The 19162-nt window shown below is 34.8% G+C and overlaps 2 protein-coding genes across 3 annotated transcripts; both read left to right on the forward strand.

The window, feature by feature from the left end:
• The first annotated feature begins 2828 nt into the window (after positions 1-2828).
• On the forward strand, positions 2829-4992 carry LOC112757104 (chloroplastic group IIB intron splicing facilitator CRS2-B, chloroplastic-like). 2 transcript variants are annotated; one of them, XM_072219575.1, is made up of 8 exons: positions 2829-2890; positions 3361-3445; positions 3578-3726; positions 3884-3934; positions 4024-4097; positions 4223-4281; positions 4375-4451; positions 4802-4992. In XM_072219575.1, the coding sequence occupies exons 2-8, from the start codon at positions 3409-3411 to the stop codon at positions 4910-4912; spliced, it is 558 nt and encodes a 185-aa protein (XP_072075676.1). In that variant the 5' UTR covers positions 2829-2890; positions 3361-3408; the 3' UTR covers positions 4913-4992. The 2 variants fall into 2 exon arrangements, with proteins under 2 accessions (XP_072075676.1, XP_072075675.1); XM_072219574.1 differs by lacking the exon at positions 2829-2890 and adding an exon at positions 2897-3263.
• A 4258-nt stretch (positions 4993-9250) lies between these two features.
• LOC112754282 (zinc finger protein ZAT5-like) lies at positions 9251-10666 on the forward strand. The gene has a single exon (XM_025801863.3). It carries the CDS (start codon positions 9572-9574, stop codon positions 10481-10483), a length of 912 nt encoding a protein of 303 aa, XP_025657648.1. The 5' UTR covers positions 9251-9571; the 3' UTR covers positions 10484-10666.
• The last annotated feature ends 8496 nt before the right edge of the window (positions 10667-19162 follow it).

Genomic DNA, 19162 nt, shown 5'->3' on the forward strand with positions numbered 1-19162 from the left:
AGACTGATAATGGGTTCAAGTGTCGCTGTCTCATGAACAAAGCTAATAGAGTATCGACCAGGTCATCAAAGTATATTGGTGGATGAACAACTTTTATGAAGACAAAGACCAGGCTGGTATGTAACTTGTTTCAATTTGTTATTAAGTTCGTTTTGTTTTTGAAATGTAATATCATTATAACATGATTTAACAAGTTGTTTCAACCTGCGTAGTCTATGTTATTGAGTCATGATCAGACAATGGCAAAGACCTTCAAGTACACCCACACCTTGAAGGAGAACAAGGAGAGATTCGCTGATCAGTGGGCTACGAATCATTATGTGAGTAAGTATCGCAGGGTGTAAAGTTTAATTTTCAATTAGCTGCAGTCCTAATCATACCATGTGTTACACAGGAGTCCTACACGCAAAGATTGGCGGAAGCTGCAACCCAACAATCTCAGCAAACTATAGATGAAAGCAACAACTCTGCTGTAGCTGACGTCGATCTTGACACGATTTGGTGCGACACCACATCTAAGCCATACAAGAACCGTGTCTACGGATTTGGATCGTTCTTTGCCGAAACCTCCGAACCTCCACACTGAGACATTCATCCACCTCTACTACCAGCCGGCCCGTCGATCCCGAGGACGATGTCGATTTGAGGGAGCATGTGTTGGAGCTCACCCGGAGCCTTTACCAACAAGCTCAGCAGCTGGAACAGTTGAGTAAAAATATCAGGAGATCCTAACATGTGTCTCAGACACAAATTCCTTTAGGCTGGAGTGGAGGCGAGAGTTGGAGTAGCTTGAATGGATGGAGCAACAGATGACTGTGTACCAATATCGGATGCGAGCCAGTGGCCGCGGAGCTGTTACAGGGGCACCGACATCACTGCATAGTTCGCCGCCTCAAAAGGACTAGGGAGATGATGACAACGACGACGATGACTATCAGGATCTTTAATTATTATAGTTTTGTTGTAGATTGTTTTGTTATATATTCTACTTTTCTGACTGTTAATTCTTTTGTACACTTGATATTTTAATTTACCATATTAGGTTTCTATTATTTAAAAAATAAAAAAAATTGAGCAGCTATTATGTAAAATAAATAAATAAAAATCAGATTTATTGTCGGTTTTATCGGAGAAATTATGCGACAATAATTAGGTGGGAAAGAACATAGTGGAGTACCGAAATTACCGGTGAAATTTTTTGGTGGATAATTACCGGCGGATTAAATATATAATCTGTCGTAGAATTTGAAAGTAATTTGTTACTGATGAGAGTTATACCGTCAGATAATTTTCGTTATTCTGTCAGAAATTTTGACGGTATTTAATATTTTTCTTATAGTGAAATGCTATAAAAGTTTTAATCTCTATCTTTAAAATTTTAATTTAGTTCCTGATGTTCCCACTTTTTAGATAGAAAATACTAAAAAGACTAAAATTTTGTATTCTAAAATTAAAATTTTAATTTTCACTACAAGAAAAAAGGTCTATGGCCACGCTTTTTTCTTGCCACGCTTTAAAAGCGTGGCCAAAAGTGGTCAATGGCTACATTTTTATGAGGGGTGGCGATTGATTAGAGATTTGGCCACGTTTTTTTTTTCTACGCTTAAAAAGCGTGGCGAAAAGGGTCTATGGCCACGCTTTGATGAAGGTGGCAATTAATTCGAGATTTGGCCACGCTTTTTTTTTGCCACGCTTAAAAAACGTAGCCATAGATTGAAACAGCCACGCTTTTAAAATGTGACAACAGGATTTTGTTATAGTGACGTTTTAAAAGCGTGGCCGTTTCCTAGAACTCTTTTGGCACGCTTCAAAAGTGTGGCCAAAAGGTCCTCTCAAAAACAAAACGCAGCGTTCCTTTATGATTCTAAACGCTGCGTTCTTCTCCTTCATTCTTCGAAATTAAAAACCCCTCTCTCTTCAAAGAACCCTTTTCACTTCGATGAACCCTAAAAGCTTACAAGAACCCCAGCCGTCCGCGAAGAACCCCGGCCCCTCACCCCAGCCCTTCAAAGAACCCCAGCGCTTGCAATGCCTCCGTCGTCACTCTCTCTTCCGGAACTCCCATCATCGGTGCTCCTTCGGCGGTGACTCTCGTTCGTGGTGACTCTCTCGGCGCTCACCGTCCGTAGCAAGCCCTCCGTTGATGGCCAAAAGAAACCCTTCCGCGGAGCGTTGGTCACATCGTCGACGTCCTCGTCAACTCAGATTCCCTTCACCACCGTGAGGTCTCTTCCTCTCCTCCATTTTTCTTTTTTGGAATTTTCTGGGCCTTGAAAATTTCATCGTCAATTGCTATTTGCTCCAGCTACAACCATAAGCTAATTTTTTTTCTTTCCTTGTTATTTTGTTAGATTGTTGAAACTTGAGGGACAGAGTTTTACCCTCTTCGTATTTATTTTTTTTAAAAGAGAAAATATATTTATCAATTTCTTCTCCATTTACTCTCCGATGGAATACATTGTTGTTCTTACTTCTTTATGTTTCTGTCATAATCAACTTGAGTTAAACGCTATTTGTGTGTTTTTATTTGTGAGATGATTGTATTCGTAATTTACTTTTAGTTTTTGTACACTATATTTGCTTAAATGATTTATCATTGCTCTTATTTTATTTATTTATTTATTTTTAACTCTTTCCTTAATCAGATTCTGGAAAGTTCATAACATGGGGTTCAACAGATGACTTAGGCCAAAGCTATGTTACATCTGGGAAGCACGGGGTAATGCATAACCATGACACTGTTCTCATGCAGTCTTTGTTGCTTCTTTGTTAGTCAACTAACATTTTCTAGTTTTTCTGCAAAAGGAAACTCTAGAGCCTTTCCCTCTTCTGCCTGAAGTATCTATTGTAAAAGCAGCTGCTGGATGGGCACATTGTGTTTCTGTAACAGGTAACTTTGATCTCCTTGTTTTGTTGGGACTGAAATAGAATGAATAAAGGAACATTGAATGTGTAGTATTATGTCTTTGGAGTGGAGTAAAACGGGGGCTAAATTTACACATGATTATTTTCAACTGTGAACTATGCAGCTGTTATTTTCTACTTTTTGAAATTAAAGCTTTAATTTATATTTATATATAAATGCTTCTAATTTGTTTGATCAAGTTGTACTTAGTGAGATAATAACCAATTGAGCCATCAAGCGATGCTTCAATCACTGAACAACTTATATATAAAGTGGAGCTACTAAAGTGGAGTATACTCCTTGGCTTGTCGTAGGCTTGGGTAACCTTGGAAGTAAATACCATGGAACTAGGCACAATGTAATTGGTTATTCACCAAAAGTTTTTAAAAGTTCTTAAAAGAACAATAATCTTCTCTTGATGTGGTATGAATATTTTTTTCCCTACTATCTGTTAGGTGGGATTTGAAGTAATCAATAGCATTTCTAAAGCACAAGGGATTCGGATGAACACAATACAGTCTATGGCATTGATTGGAATAGGTAAAAAATTACCCAGGAATGATTTTATTCTTATTAATATTTTCTCCCTCTTTTCCTCCTCCAAGTTTATTGGCTTCATTTATCTTGGTAACTTTAGCATTGAGTTGTCTTTTCTTCTGTGATCTTATACAGGTTCTATAGGAGATGTACCAATTTTGCTAGCAAAGGCTCAAACATACATGAACTTTAGTGGCGAATCGGTTAGTTTCATTTCATCACATAAATTGCTAGATTTTATACGATATACACATGTACACTTGGTGAAATTGGTAACGAATCAAGTAAACCATCTATCTGATTTACTACTTTTTTTTGTATATGTTGATATTACATTTTTGTGTCTCACATTCATACAAATGACTTATGGATTGTTACTGTTAGCCCCCCTCTCTCTCTCATTTATTTCCCTAATTTTTCTTGCTTGTAATATTCCTAAAGGCTGGGCCTCTTGCTACATATTATCAAGTATCCCTGCGTCATATTCTACTAGTATGTTTTTCTAACCTTACTTCTAGTTGAAAGTAGTCAGCGATGACAATGTACAAGTTCCTTAAAAGTTAGTGGGAATTTTTATGTAGGTTTATGATGAAATGAGCCTTCCAAATGGTGTTTTAAGGCTTCAACCTAAAGGCGGACATGGTTACCACAATGGGTAATTCTTGTTGAATTTTTTTGTTACATGGTTTATAAATTTGGGATATCGTATAATATTTTTGTGTTTATGTCCTGTTGTAATGGAACATAAATTCCTATATAATTGGTGTTAGATTGTTGCAGGTTGAAAAATGTAATGGGCTATTTGGATGGTTCCCGTGAGTTTCCTTGGCTTTCCATAGGTTAGTTCCTTTCCACTTATCTCCTATCACTTGATGACTTGATATGGTGTCTAGTTTATTCATTAGTAGTATGTTTAATATTTCTGTTTATAGGAATCGGAAATCCTCCTGGAAATATGGATGTGAAAGCTTTTCTTCTGCAGAAGTTCAGTTCAGTGGAGCGAAAACAGGTTATACTTCCTGGCTTTCAACCTAGCATCACTTGGTTTAGTTCTTTTATTGTTGCATTACAAGTTTCTGCTTATATTTGTAAATACTTTGCGCTTTCACTCATGTTATGATAGTTAATATATTCTACAAGTTTGAGAACAGTTTAGAACTTATTTTGCTTATTGAACTTAATAGTAGTTAATAGACTATTGATGGATCCTAACAAATTTGGACAGATCTAACCTACAAAATGCAGTTCGAAGAGTAAAATCCTCGAATTTGTGTGATTATTTTATTACTTGTCGCAAATTATGTTCCTTTTTATTCCTTCCTTGATTGAATTTTGATGGAAATATATATTTTTTGACAGATTGATACTTCATTGGAGCAAGGAGTTGAAGCAGTGAGGACCCTGGTGTTAAATGGGTTTAATAACCATGTGTATAGATTCAACTTAGGGCAAAAATACAAGTACCATTAGGTTTAATTTTCATAAATTGTAGAGATGAACAAATATATATAAATGCTTCTAATTTTTTTGTTACTGAAAAAACCTGGAAAGTTTTGTATCGAGTATTAATGTATAAAACAATTATGGCAAAAATTATATATGTTGTTTTAATTTGTCTAATAATAAAAATTGCATACTATATTTATAGGTTTGGTAATAAAAAAGGATTGAAAATTTATATTGTGCAATAATGAAGGTAAAGTCAAATTTTTTTTTTAAAAATTTGACAAGGCTATCGCCACGCTTTTAAAGCGTGGCCGTATCTTTCGCTATCGCCACGCTTTTAAAGCGTGGCCGTATATCTCGCTATCGCCACGCTTTTAAAGCGTGGCCGTTTCTCTCGCTATCGCCACGCTTTTAAAGCGTGGCCGTATCTATCACATACGGCCACATTTTTAAGCGTGACAATCTGCAAAAGCGTGGCAAAAAATAAAGAGTGGCGATAGGTCACGAAAAGCGTGGCGATAGAGCAACCGCCACCCTTTCATAGGTCACCCTTTCAAAAGCGTGGCGATAGCTCAAAAAGCGTGGCAAAAAGCTATCGCCACGCTTTTTTCAGCTTTTCGCCACGCTTTAAAAGCGTGGCAATAGAGCTGTTTTCTTGTAGTGTTTAATCTCTAATTACCGATCACAATACTCAATTTCTCATTTTTGATTCCAAAAAACAAACTTATTTTATGGATTTTATATATAAGAGTAATATTGGAAGTTACAAGGAATCATAACTTCCTTTTTTTAAGCTTTTGTCGATGTATTTTTTTTATATTACATTCTTTGATCATAACTAAAATAAATGAATCATTTTAAATATAATAAATATATAATTGTAGATTATATAAAATTATAAATATTATTAAAATAATAGACTAACTTTGTATTATTATTCTTTAATATTACTCATATATAAGTATAATAATGAACAATTTTTATATTTTGAAAATCCTTATGGCGGTCAATTGATATCCATATTTTATTATTATTAGAAATTAAACTAGTCTAATTTGATTCAACGGAAGTTTCTCAAGAGACTTCATAATTTTTTCAACTAAAATTATTTTAAAACAAATATATTGAAAAAGTAAATATGAAGGATTCTTAAGGACCTAGTGGAAGTCTTTAAGCTTTTTTTTTTTTAATAAATGTATAATAAATACATTGAAATTTAAACTATATATATATATATTATGATATTTTTAAAAGGCGTTATACTTATTTTGCTAGAATAATAAATAAGTAAAATCACTTTAAAGATAAAGTGATGAGTCAGGTTAAAAGTATCGACACGGTGAGCAATGAATCTTGTGTAATTTGTTAAAAATTTCATGTATACACCCAAAAAGAAGGTGCCTTTACATTTACTTAGTTACTTTCACCCGAGATAGCTGTATGAAATATAAACTTCAAAGGTACACGTTCAATATAAGATGAGTTAAAACTTGAAAGTAAGATATAAGTTCATTTTAAGGACAAAAAACTTAATTACCTTTTCCTATGCAAGAAATTGCAAAACACGAACAAGCACTACTGATTCATTATTGATATATTATTCTACGGTAGAAAAAAGGGCTCTATTTTTTGAGGTGTAACTATAGAAACTGAAATTTTCGTGTATTAAAAATTAATTAGATAATTTTATTTTTTATAAAGTGTTTACCCGACTTTTTAAGTACACCAAAAGCGGAATCTAATTAAAGGTATGTTTATAGGGGAAGCATGTGACTGGCACAGACTTGATTATTTTGATATAAAAATATTTATTTATTTTAGTAGTTAATTATTTTGTTAAAAAAATATGAAATAACATGCATAAATATAAAAATAATACAATAAAAAAAATTTTCAAGTTTTTTAAAATTAGGTATTTAACTAAGTCACAGTATGCTTTTTCTTCAAACGTACATATATATGTGCTGTTACTGCTATGTTTTTTTCTTCTTCCTCTTTCTCCTCCCTCATTATCGTTCATCGACATCGTCATCGTCATCGTGTTGTCATGATGGTAGTCTTCTTCTTGAACAACGTCGTCTTCTTTTTTTATTGTTTTTCTTTTCAACATCTATTGTATTCTTCTTCTTTAATGTCTTCTTCCTTTCTTCTTCTTTTTTCCTTCTCATCCTCCATCATTATCTTCATGATCATCATTGTCATCGTCTTTTTTATCTTTATCTTCTATATATGTTCAGAAAATTAGAGCACAAAAATTTTGATTCACAGAACAAAAATTTTAATGCACAACACACAATTTTTAAAAGCACTATATGTCCATAACATTGACACTAAACTAACAAAATATGCACATAAATTTTGGTACACACTACACAACAAAAAAATTTGGTACACAACATAAAAATTTTTAAAGGACATGTCTCAAAACATTGACAACTAACCAATAAAATACATACATCACAGAAATTCTACTGCATAGTACAAAAATTATTGATGCACAACACATAAATTTTTTATGTATAGCACCAAAATTTTTTACATGTCTAGGAAATTGACTAATCCATCCAACAAATTACATTCATAGCAAAAATTTATATGTCATGTGCAAAAGTTATTGCACTATGAATAAAAATTTATGTACTGTGTACAAAAATTTTTATACTATATCGATAAATTTATACTTTATATAAAAATTTTTGTGCTATGTCAATAAATTTTTGTACTCTTCAATAAAAATTTTTGTACTGAGAAAAGGAAAAATAGTGACGCAAGTGCTTGTTTTTTTGTTAGACTTATATCGATTTGATTGAACTTAATTATAAAAAAACTTGTACCTGTAGTATCATGGTAAAAAATAATATGCAAAAGCTTTTTTTGTGTTTATAAATAATTTTCTATATTTTTTTATACAAATAAAACATTTTTGAGATTTAAAATTAAGTTTATTTACAAAAATTGTTTACATTATTTAACATACATTAACAAATGATGCAAGTATAGAATATTATTAATGTGGATTAAAGAAGATGCTTTGCTTTGAGGCACTAAGTGCATATAGCCATGCCTATACCCTAAACTAAACATGATGGTGGGGGGTGATGGGTGTTACGTACGTGCCGCTCACAAGTCACAACCCACCTTCCGCAACAATTCCTTACGCTAAGAATCTCTCTTGCCACTCCTTCCGATCTTCATTCGCACACTCTTCCTTTCTATAGTCTATAACCTTACACCCACGAAACCCACAACCTAAGCACCGTCCATTTGTTATTTTTTAAATGTATCCAATACTCCATGCTCTCTTTCAATTCTGTCATTAATTAAGAAGAAAATATATTTTTTATCTTTAAAATTTACCAAAATGTTTAAAAATATTCCTAAATTTTATTTTATTTTAATTTTATTTTTAAAATTTTTTATTTGTATCAAATATACCTCCTAATAGTTAAATTTTTAAAAAATTTAAAACCAATCTCGTAATATTTTGTGATAATTATATTTGATTTGCTTATATCAAAAATTGTTCTTGTGAAATTATTGTTAAATTAATTCTAATTTTCTTAAAAATTAGTTATCAGAAATATATTTAATACAAATCGAAAAATTTTTAGACAAAATTAAAATAAAATAAAATTTAAAAATATTTTTAAAAATTTTAACAAATTTAAAAGACAAAAAATATACTTTATTCATTAATTAATTAAGGTCTTCTTATTTTAGTATTGTTACTTATTTAATTTAGTTTATATATATGTCAATGATTATGGATCACGTATGTGTATCGTTGCGCGCCGTGATCATTGGGGCATTCCCTTGTATATGTCCACTAATAATTAACAAGTTAATAACTTAGTGACTAATGTGTACAAAGAAGTAGGAAGTAATGGTGGTTGGGTCAACTCCTCATGATGACATGTACTCCCTCTTTAGCTAGATAACACCGTACCATGCATGTTGCTGGTGTGTATATGTAGCATTAACTCCATGGTTAATTATTATTCATAATATAATGAATCATGTGTATGTGGTGGGTGACTGTTTCTAACCAGAATAATATAGCTAGCTAGTGTGAACATAATGATCTCAACCCATGAAGAAAATTCCCACACTAGCTAGTAGGAGTGGAATAACAATTATATATATTAATAATAATAGTAATAATAAGTGGTGGTTGGTTATTACTATATTAAGAGGTAAAAATTAGTAACCATAAGCTGTGCCTGGTAGAAGCAAAACAAGCCAATTAATAATTAAGAAATTGAAATAACAGAAAACACAACCACACACACTACAGATATGTTATTGTATGTTAATTTATTTAGGTATAGTTAGAATTAGAAGCTGTGTGTGGTTCCAGGCTTGCAAAGCAATCCTTCCAGAGAGGAATCGTTGATAAAAAGTAATGGGTTTGCTTCAAAGCCAACCGAATCTCACTCGTGTCCTCGCCTCCTCATACTTAACAATGCATCTTTCTCTCTCATTCAATTCAACACTTGACACCACCACCTGTAATCACACACATATATATAACTAACTAACTTCCAAGGTTGGAAACGCAACTCTGGCAGACACTGAGTTACTGTTAAAGAAAGCCCCTTTTCTCACACCAACCAATTATATTAACTCCATCATCCCATCCCACTCTTTTCAATTCATTATTCATTCTCTCTAATTAACAACAATATGGAGCAGCAGGTGGAAGAGGAACATGTGGTGCGCAGCAACAAAAATAACAATAATGATCACATGCAAATTATGATGAAGGGCAAGCGCACCAAGCGTCAGAGGCTACCTTCCCCACTTAGGTTAGCTATGGCCATGCCTTCTTCAACCTCTTCAACCTCCTCTTTCGGTTTGGATACCCCAACAACAACCGCAAGAACAGAAGATGAGGATAATAACGACGAAGACATGGCGAATTGCTTGATCCTCTTGGCTCAAGGCGGCGGAGGCCGGGGAACCCGCCATAATAACAAGAAAGAAAGCATATTCAACCTTTACGATTGCAAGACTTGTAACCGAAGCTTCCCTTCCTTCCAAGCTTTGGGAGGACACAGAGCCAGCCACAAGAAGCCCAAGATCTTAACAAACAGTAGTAGTGTTATTACCACACAAGAGAATTACAATAATGACCCTACAAGCACCGCCCTTACCTTGCAAATATCAAACAGCTCCTTGTACTGCCGCAGCATCACCACCACCAAAACAACGACCGTCATGGAAACCACTGCTCCTATTTCCAAAGCAAGTAAGGTTCACGAATGTTCCATTTGCGGTGCCGAATTCACCTCTGGCCAAGCCTTGGGTGGTCATATGAGGAGGCACAGGGGTTTGTTGACCGTTTCTTCCGCCACAGCGGCAACCACAACCACCACCACTACAACTACATCATCATCTATTAGTGGTGCAAATGCTGATCATCAAGAGACCAAGAACAATAATAATAATGTCAACAAGAATATTTTGAAGCTGGATCTCAATCTTCCGGCACCGGAAGATGATCATCACAACAGGGTACCAAAGTTCTCTTTCCAGTCCAAAGAGAAAGTTATTGTGTTCTCTTCTGCAGCTTCTCTCGTAGATTGCCATTATTAGATTGTTCATAATAATATATAGCCTCACTCCGATCCTCTCTATCATTGATTAAGTGTTCAGTTATATTGACATTTCTTAACTCTTTCATATTGTCCATTTGTCGTTATTTTCACTCCATTAACCCTTGTATACATTCAATGATTCTTTCAGTTAATATTCAAAATTAATTTGAACTTTTATTCAGACTCTGGTTTTGAAATATATACTTACGTGCACAATTTATTCCTCTTATATTCATTGTATATATTGGTTTGAGAAATTCTTTAGTACCATGTTTTTGGTTCGACAATTAGAAGGAATCTAAGTATAGGGAGAGCAACGGAGATACAAGATAGATACTTCATATGAATTTCTCTTTGTTTTTAGTCTCAATAAAATCATGTCATCCATATTTAAACTTTATTATTATGAATTTTATTAAATTGGTCAACGAGTGAAATGTCATATATATATAACGATTTTTTATATATTTTTTATATCTTCTACTTTTCATATTAAAAATTATTAATCAAAGATAAAAAATTTTGTTTTTAGTATATATAATAAAAAGCATACAAACATCATTTTTCATTATTAAAATAACCTTCCGCTAAGATATTAGAATAAAGGTTGTAAATCAGGTATCGGTGAGTGAAGGATTAATGCACATATGAGATATGGACGATGTTAACGAGATAATATTTAAGATTATTTTATGTAACATGATATTTAAAATTTTATACATATTGGTACACGAAATTGTGATCTCTGGTAATGGCTCCAAAAACTTGGTGCTCTAATCTTAATTCATAATTTGTCACAACTTTGATACAACTAACCAGTAAGTGCACTGGGTCGTCCAAGTAATAAAACCTTACGTGAGTAAGGGTCGATCCCACGGAGATTGTCGGCTTGAAGCAAGCTATGGTCACCTTGTAAATCTCAGTCAGACGGATATCAAATGGTTATGGAGTTTTCGAATAATAATAATAAATAAACAGAAAATAAAGATAGAAATACTTATGTAAATTATTGGTGAGAATTTCAGATAAGCGTATAGAGATGCTTTCGTTCCTCTGAACCTCTGCTTTCCTGCTGTCTTCATCCAACCAATCCTACTCCTTTCCATGGCAAGTTGTATGTTAGGCATCACCGTTGTCAATGGCTACATCTTGTCCTCTCAATGAAAATGGTCCAATGCGCTGTCACTGCATGGCTAATCATCTGTCGGTTCTCGATCATACTGGAATAGGATCCATTGATCCTTTTGCGTCTGTCACTACGCCCAGCACTCGCGAGTTTGAAGCTCGTCACAGCCATCCCTTCCCAGATCCGATCCTACTCGAAATACCACAGACAAGGTTTAGACCTTCCAGATCTCAGGAATGGCTATCCATGGGTTCTAACTTATACCACGAAGACACTAATAGCTCGGACTCGGTCCCCTGTATTAGATATCCAAGAGATATCCATTCAATCTAAGGTAGAACGGAAGTGGTTGTCAGGCACGCGTTCGTAGGGAATGATGATGATTGTCACATTCATCATATTCATGTTGAAGTGCGAATGAATATCTTAGAAGCGGAATAAGTTGAATTGAATAGAAAATAGTAGTAATTGCATTAATTCATGAGGAACAGTAGAGCTCCACACCTTAATCTATGGAGTGTAGAAACTCTACCCTTGAAAATAGATAAGTGATAAGGTTCAGGCATGGCCGAATGGCCAGCCCCCAAACGTGATCAGTAGATCAAAAGATAATCCAAAGATGAAAATATAATAGTAAGAAGTCCTATTTATACTAAACTAGTTACTAGGGTTTACAGAAGTAAGTAATTGATGCATAAATCCACTTTCGGGACCCACTTGGTGTGTGCTTGGGCTGAGCTTGAAGTTTACACGTGCAGAGGCTTCTTTTGGAGTTGAACGCCAAGTTGTAACGTGTTTTTGGCGTTCAACTCTGGTTCGTGACGTGTTTCTGGCGTTTAACTCCAGACTACAGCGCAGAACTGGCGTTCAACGCCCTTTTGCATCGTCTAAACTCGGCCAAAGTATGGACTATTATATATTTCTGGAAAGCCTTGGATGTCTACTTTCGAACGGAATTAGAAGCGTACCATTTTAAGTTCTATAGCTCCAGAAAATCCACTTTGAGTGCAGGGAGGTCAGAATCCAACAGCATCATCAGTCCTTCTTCAACCTCTGAATCTGATTTTTGCTCAAGTCCCTCAATTTCAGCCAGAAAATACCTGAAATCACAGAAAAACACACAAACTCATAGTAAAGTCCAGAAATGTGAATTTAACATAAAAACTAATAAAAACATCCCTAAAAGTAACTAGATCCTACTAAAAACATACTAAAAATAATGCCAAAAAGCGTATAAATTATCCGCTCAACACAACACCAAACTTAAATTGTTGCTTGTCCCCAAGCAACTGAAAATCAAATAGGATAAAAAGAAGAGAATATACTATAAATTCAAAAATATCAATGAAACATAGCTCCAATCAGATGAGCGGGACTTGTAGCTTTTTGCCTCTTGAATAGTTTTGGCATCTCACTTTATCCATTGAAGTTCAGAATAATTGGCATCTATAAGAACTCAGAGTTCAGATAGTGTTATTGATTCTCCTAGTTCAATGTGTTGATTCTTGAACACAGCTACTTTATGAGTCTTGGCCGTGGCCCTAAGCACTTTGTTTTCCAGTATTACCACCGGATACATAAATGCCACAGACACATAACTGGGTGAACCTTTTCAGATTGTGACTCAGCTTTGCTAAAGTCCCCAATTAGACGTGTCCAGGGTTCTTAAGCACACTCTTTTTTTTTTGCTTTGGACCTTGACTTTAACAGCTCAGTCTCAAGTTTTCACTTGACACCTTCACGCCACAAGCACATGGTTAGGGACAGCTTGGTTTAGCCGCTTAGGCCAGGATTTTATTCCTTTAGGCCCTCCTATCCACTGATGCTCAAAGCCTTGGGATCCTTTTTATTTACCCTTGCCTTTTGGTTTTAAGGGTTATTGGCTTTTTGCTCTTGCCTTTTGGTTTTAAGAGCTTTTGGCTTTTTCTGCTTGCTTTTTCTTTTTCTTTCTATTTTTTTTTTTGCCATTTTTTTTCTGCAAGCTTTTGTATTCACTGCTTTTTCTTGCTTCAAGAATCATTTTTATGATTTTTCAGATTATCAAATAACATGTCTCCTTGTCATCATTCTTTCAAGAGCCAACATATTTAACATTCTTAAACATCAAATTCAAAAGACATATGCACTATTCAAGCATTCATTCAGAAAACAAAAAGTATTGTCACCACATCAATATAATTAAACTAAGTTCAAGGATAAATTCGAAACTCATGTACTTCTTGTTCTTTTGAATTAAAAACATTTTTCATTTAAGAGAGGTGATGGATTCATATTCACTACTTTAAGGCATAGACACTTAGATACTAATAATCATATAATTAGACACAAACATAGATAAACATTTAACATAAGAAAACGAAAAACATAAAATTTAAGAACAAGGAATGAGTCCACCTTAGTGATGGTGGCATTTCCTTCTTGAGGAACCAATGATGTTGTAACAACCCAATTTTCAGTACGCCTAGGATATACCAGAAACTGAGTGCTACCAATTTGTCATCCTAATTATTATCTATTATTTATTATATGAGCCTGATTCGTTGTTAGAAGCATAGTTAGTTAGCGAGGTACTTTTTTTTTTAAAAATATTTAGACTAATAAACAGAATCATTTATAATCAATTCACAAATAATAACAGATAAAACAGTTACAAACAACCACACATAAATGCATCACAAGTAATTGACAACATTCGGTGATTCAGCCTTTATTAGAATATAGACTATTAGTTAGAACACTCCTAGATATTGCTAAATAATATCTATATACATATATATACATACAACATCCCAGGTCCTGACCTGTTCAAGAGGTCCCTAAGCTGGCACCTAGGCTAGCCTAGACTCTATACTCACCTAGTCCCTCTAAACTACTAAAGCGAGGAAAAGTACGTTCTAAGTCTTCACAACTCAAGTCAGGTGGAACGTCATCAAAAGATAGAACATCATCTGCTGCTCCTCTGCACGATCAGACTTTTCCACAGGACGTCTCTCTGGTACCTCATGAAGTATCCACAAAATAGGAATCTCGTACACAGGATTTAGGTTAAAGTGCGCATACGAAGGGGTGCAGACGTTGGCTGGTCTCACAGTATTTACATATAATCAGAGAACGATATTCACCCGAGACTCAGAAGACTATCTAGAGCAGAATCCTCTTCTTGAGAACGGTCATCAGCAAACTATGGTAAGGTACTCTTACTTCCATCTAAAGGGGGAAGGGAAAGAGAAGTGGTAAGAACTGGGGAGTTCTTAGTAGGGTCGGGGTTATTAGTTACGTTTATTAATTCTATGTTGTTTAGCAGACTATTAGCAGAATACAAGGAAGCAGTAATTAGAAAACACAGATAAGTAGAGAAGATAGAGAAAACAGATAGCAGAACACAAACAGAAGAATACAAGAAAATATCACAAGCGCAGAGAATGGAATTCAAACAAGGAAAGCATACATTCATACCACGAACATAACAAAGGAAATGCGCAACCAAGTATGATGCATGTCTAGCCCTAGTGCAGGTAATGAGCTCATCTGTCGGTTACTAACCCGCTCCCGACGTTATCCAGCAACCTCTGTCTGGATAAGGCTTTCCTATTGGCTATACCCCTGTGTACAGGAAATAACCCCTCTGCCACCACAGGGTCTACTGCACGCAGGAAATAACACATCTGCCACTGCAGGAATGTACGCCGACACACCTTCTGTATACAGGAAATAACCCCTCTGCCACTACAGAAATGGAACAGGTGGTCACGGTACTTCTGTAGCAGGAAATAACCCCTCTGCCTTACAGAAATAAAATATGGATCTGTACCGTAGGAAAGCGTTCTCAGTGGTCACACCATTATCTATTTGACTGCCTCACAGCAGCAGATGATCATACAAGTATATCTGGAGTTGCCTTAACGCAACAAATGAATAAACACATCTCTTGGGTTGCCTCAAGCAACAAATAAATATCTCTTGGGTTGCCTCAAGCAACAAATCATCACATAATCATTCTCATTATCATCATTCATCATCAATTTCACATTATTCATCATCATTTTCACATTCTTATGCAGTACCTCTTTCTTTCTCTGTTCAATCATACTGTACAAACTTTACATCTTTCACTTTTACAACATCTTAATTCAAACCATATCTCTTTATCACATTATTCTTTTCTCTTTGTCTTTTAACTTTGTTCTGATTACTCTTTTCTCTGTATCCCTTTACTCTGCTCTGATTACTCTGTTCTCTGTGTTTTTCTACTCTGCTCTGATTTTTCTGTTTAACGTATGTATTTAAAGCTTATGTAAATTTCGGTATGAATAGTTAGTCTGTCCCAAGTATAGGTTCATTAAGTATATACTGAAACAGTTTAACTTTTCATATAATACCTAACCCTCATTTTCTGTCATTAAAACTTTACAGACTTTTTCTTCGATTTTTATCTTTTCTTCAAATTTTTATCTTTTATTTATCTTTGCCTCACTAATATGTTTTTACCACTCTCTAAGTGTTTTATGAAAGTAATTATGAGATTCTGTGCTTAAAGTTGTCTTTCTAAAGCTTTTACAGAAAACTGCCTTTTCTGTATTATTTTATTATTTTTATTAAAATAATATTTTTAATTAAATATTATTATTTAATATTTTATTGTTTTTTTATTATTTTATCATTAAATTTTCGAAAATTAACTTTCTTTTACTTTTAACTTTTAAAATTCACTTTTTACCACCCGTAACTTTTAATATTTCTACTTTTACCACCCTAACTTTCAGAAATTACCGAATAACCCCTCAAACACCAAAATAATTACAACCTTGCCCTTTTTAAGATCTAAAAGGTGTTCTTCAATGTTCTTCATCACACTCAAAGTGTTCTTCGTGTTCTTCATAAATTCTTCAGATTCTTTCTCTGTTTTTACCCGTTTATTAGTCTTTTCAGCAACCGGTTATTACCATAATTCATAATAAATTAGCAGCCACTAAAACCCCATCTTTTCTACATGATTTCAACACAAATTGAACCTCAATTTAGCTTAGGGTTTCATTTTTCCAGCTTCCCAAGAACATGAACTTTAAAGCTTGAATTTCATCAAATTTCATCAAAATTTCACCAAAATTTCAACAAGAATCACTCATATAAATCATCAATTTCAAGCACAGCCAAACCATATCATAATCACACAACTCAAATACAATCAATCAAGATTAAATTCTTCAATCCCTACCTGCTTTTGCTGCTCCTAATTCGGTTAAACTTTCAGGTGGTCCTTAAGCACTTTTTCCTCCAAAATCACATCAAGAACAACTTTAAATCCAAAAACTCTCAACTGACCAAATCTCACTCAGTATGTTAGGAAGAGATATCTCACCTTAGACTTACTGGAAATTCATGTTTCTTGGCCCTCAAGTCAAGTTAAGCATGATTCCTAAGGAAGAACATCAAGAAAACACATGTTTTGCATGGTTTTCCTTGAAAACCGAATTGAAATGGGAGGGAGACAGCCATCTCACCTTATTTCCAGCCTTGATAAATTACATGGTTATGTAGAGGAAGAAGAGAGGATCATTTTGGTGAAATCGGAGTTTTGATTTGAGTTTTGGTTCAGAAGAAATCAAGATTTAAAGATTAAGTGTTCATGAAAGTTTCTCTCTTTTCTCTCTTGTTATTTTCGGCCAAAATGAGGAAATGAGATAGCCTTGGAGTTCTTGGGGGTGTAAGGTGAGTTGTGATTGGTTGGCTTGGAGGTGGATTAAAATAATATTAAAATATCTCTGGTGTACAACTACTAAAACTAGGTGTATCGGAACACTCGTAAAAACATCTCTAAAAATTATTTTCTAAGATACTAGCATAAATGACACTAGTAACATATTTATTATGAGAATAGTACATGTATAATGAGGCCTTAGCATTGCTAAATTCATCAGAGAGTGTTGGTGCTAAGCTGCACCAGTAAACCGTAAACCCGGTTAAACCGATTTTCTATTTTTAAATAAAACTGACCAGGTAACCTTATAATATTATTCAAGAAGCTTCTAACACTAATATAATGATAATGTCATCCTATTTACAAAAAACCAAATCAAAACTTCTAACCGATACGGTTCAAAAATCAGGTTCTTCGTGACCGCGTTATCGAGCTTGTATCGGAAAAGGTTCTAACTTAAAGATGACATAATGACAATGAGGATTGAGATACTTGATGATATATCAAAGTTTTTCCCCTTACTGATCTTCCAGAGAAATCCGTACTTTCAGAAAAGATTTCGCGTTCTCGAAAACCGGGGTTGTTACATTCTACCCTCCTAAAAGAAAATTTTGCCCTCAAAATTTCAGTTACCTGAGAATAGATGCGGGTAATCAACTTTCATCTTATCTTCCAGTTCCCAAGTGTGTTCTTCTTCTCCTCTTTGTCCCCAAGCTACTTTGACCAAGCGAACGATTTTGCCTCTTAGCTGCTTATCACTTCTTTCTACAATCCGAACTAGTGATGCTTGATATGTCAAATCGTTTCATAACTGTACTGTCTCTGGTTGTAAAATGTGACTCTCGTCGGGAATATATTTCTTAAGTTGCGAGACATAGAAAAAACATCATGAAGGTTTGATAAATAAGGAGGAAGGGCTATTTGATAAGCTACTAGACCGACTCTTTTAAGTATTTGGAAAGGTTCTATGTATCGTGGGTTAAGCTTCTTAGTCTTAAGGGCTCTACCTATTCCAGTAATCGAAGTTACTTCTAAAAAGACATGATCTCCCTCACTAAACTCTAAGGGTCTACGTCTATTATCGGCATAGCTCTTTTGACGGCTCTATGCGGTCTGGATCTTCTGGCGAATCCCCTTTATCTTCTCAGTAGTTTCTTGCACTAAGTCTGGACCTAAGACACTAGCTTCTCCATCATCATTCCAACACAATGGTGTCTGACATCTCCTTCCGTAGAGAGCTTCATATGGTGCCATCCCGATACTTTGTTGGTAACTGTTGTTGTAGACGAACTCGACCAATGGCAAATACCTATCCCAACTGCCCTGGTTATCCATCACACAAGATCTTAACATGTCTTCCAATGTCTGGATTGTTCGCTCTGATTGTCCGTCTATCTGAGGATGGTATGCTGTACTCATATGCAATTCTGTTCCTAAAGCTTTCTGGAAAGCTCCCCAGAATCTGGAAGTAAACCTCGGATCTCGATCTGAAACAATTGAGGAAGGTATCCCATGCAATTGTACGATTTTTTGAATATATAGCCGTGCTAGCCTTTCTAATGTATAGTCAACTTGAATCGGAAGGAAGTGCGCTGATTTTGTCAACCTGTCCACAATTACCCAAATGGCATCGTATCCTGTTGAAGTCCTTGGCAATCCCGTGACAAAATCCATAGTGATCTGCTCCTATTTCCATTGTGGTATTTCTAAGGGGTGCAGGGTTCCTGACGGTTTCTGGTGTTCCACCTTCACCTTCTAGCAGGTTAAACATTTTGAGACATAATCAGCTACCTCTTTCTTCAAACCCGGCTACCAGAACTTTTGTTTTAAATCCTTGATACATCTTTGTTACT

Source organism: Arachis hypogaea, chromosome 16, assembly GCF_003086295.3.
Source record: "Arachis hypogaea cultivar Tifrunner chromosome 16, arahy.Tifrunner.gnm2.J5K5, whole genome shotgun sequence".
NCBI lineage: Eukaryota > Viridiplantae > Streptophyta > Magnoliopsida > Fabales > Fabaceae > Arachis > Arachis hypogaea.

Bases quoted from the DNA above. Each gene is read 5' to 3' on its own strand.
- LOC112757104 (XM_072219575.1), top strand. From the start codon at position 3,409: ATGAACACAATACAGTCTATGGCATTGATTGGAATAG. The intron at 4,282-4,374 runs GTTAGTTCCTTT...TTCTGTTTATAG, and splicing joins GTTTCCTTGGCTTTCCATAG to GAATCGGAAATCCTCCTGGA. The intron at 4,452-4,801 runs GTTATACTTCCT...ATTTTTTGACAG, and splicing joins GTTCAGTGGAGCGAAAACAG to ATTGATACTTCATTGGAGCA.
- LOC112754282 (XM_025801863.3), top strand. From the start codon at position 9,572: ATGGAGCAGCAGGTGGAAGAGGAACATGTGGTGCGCAGCAACAAAAAT.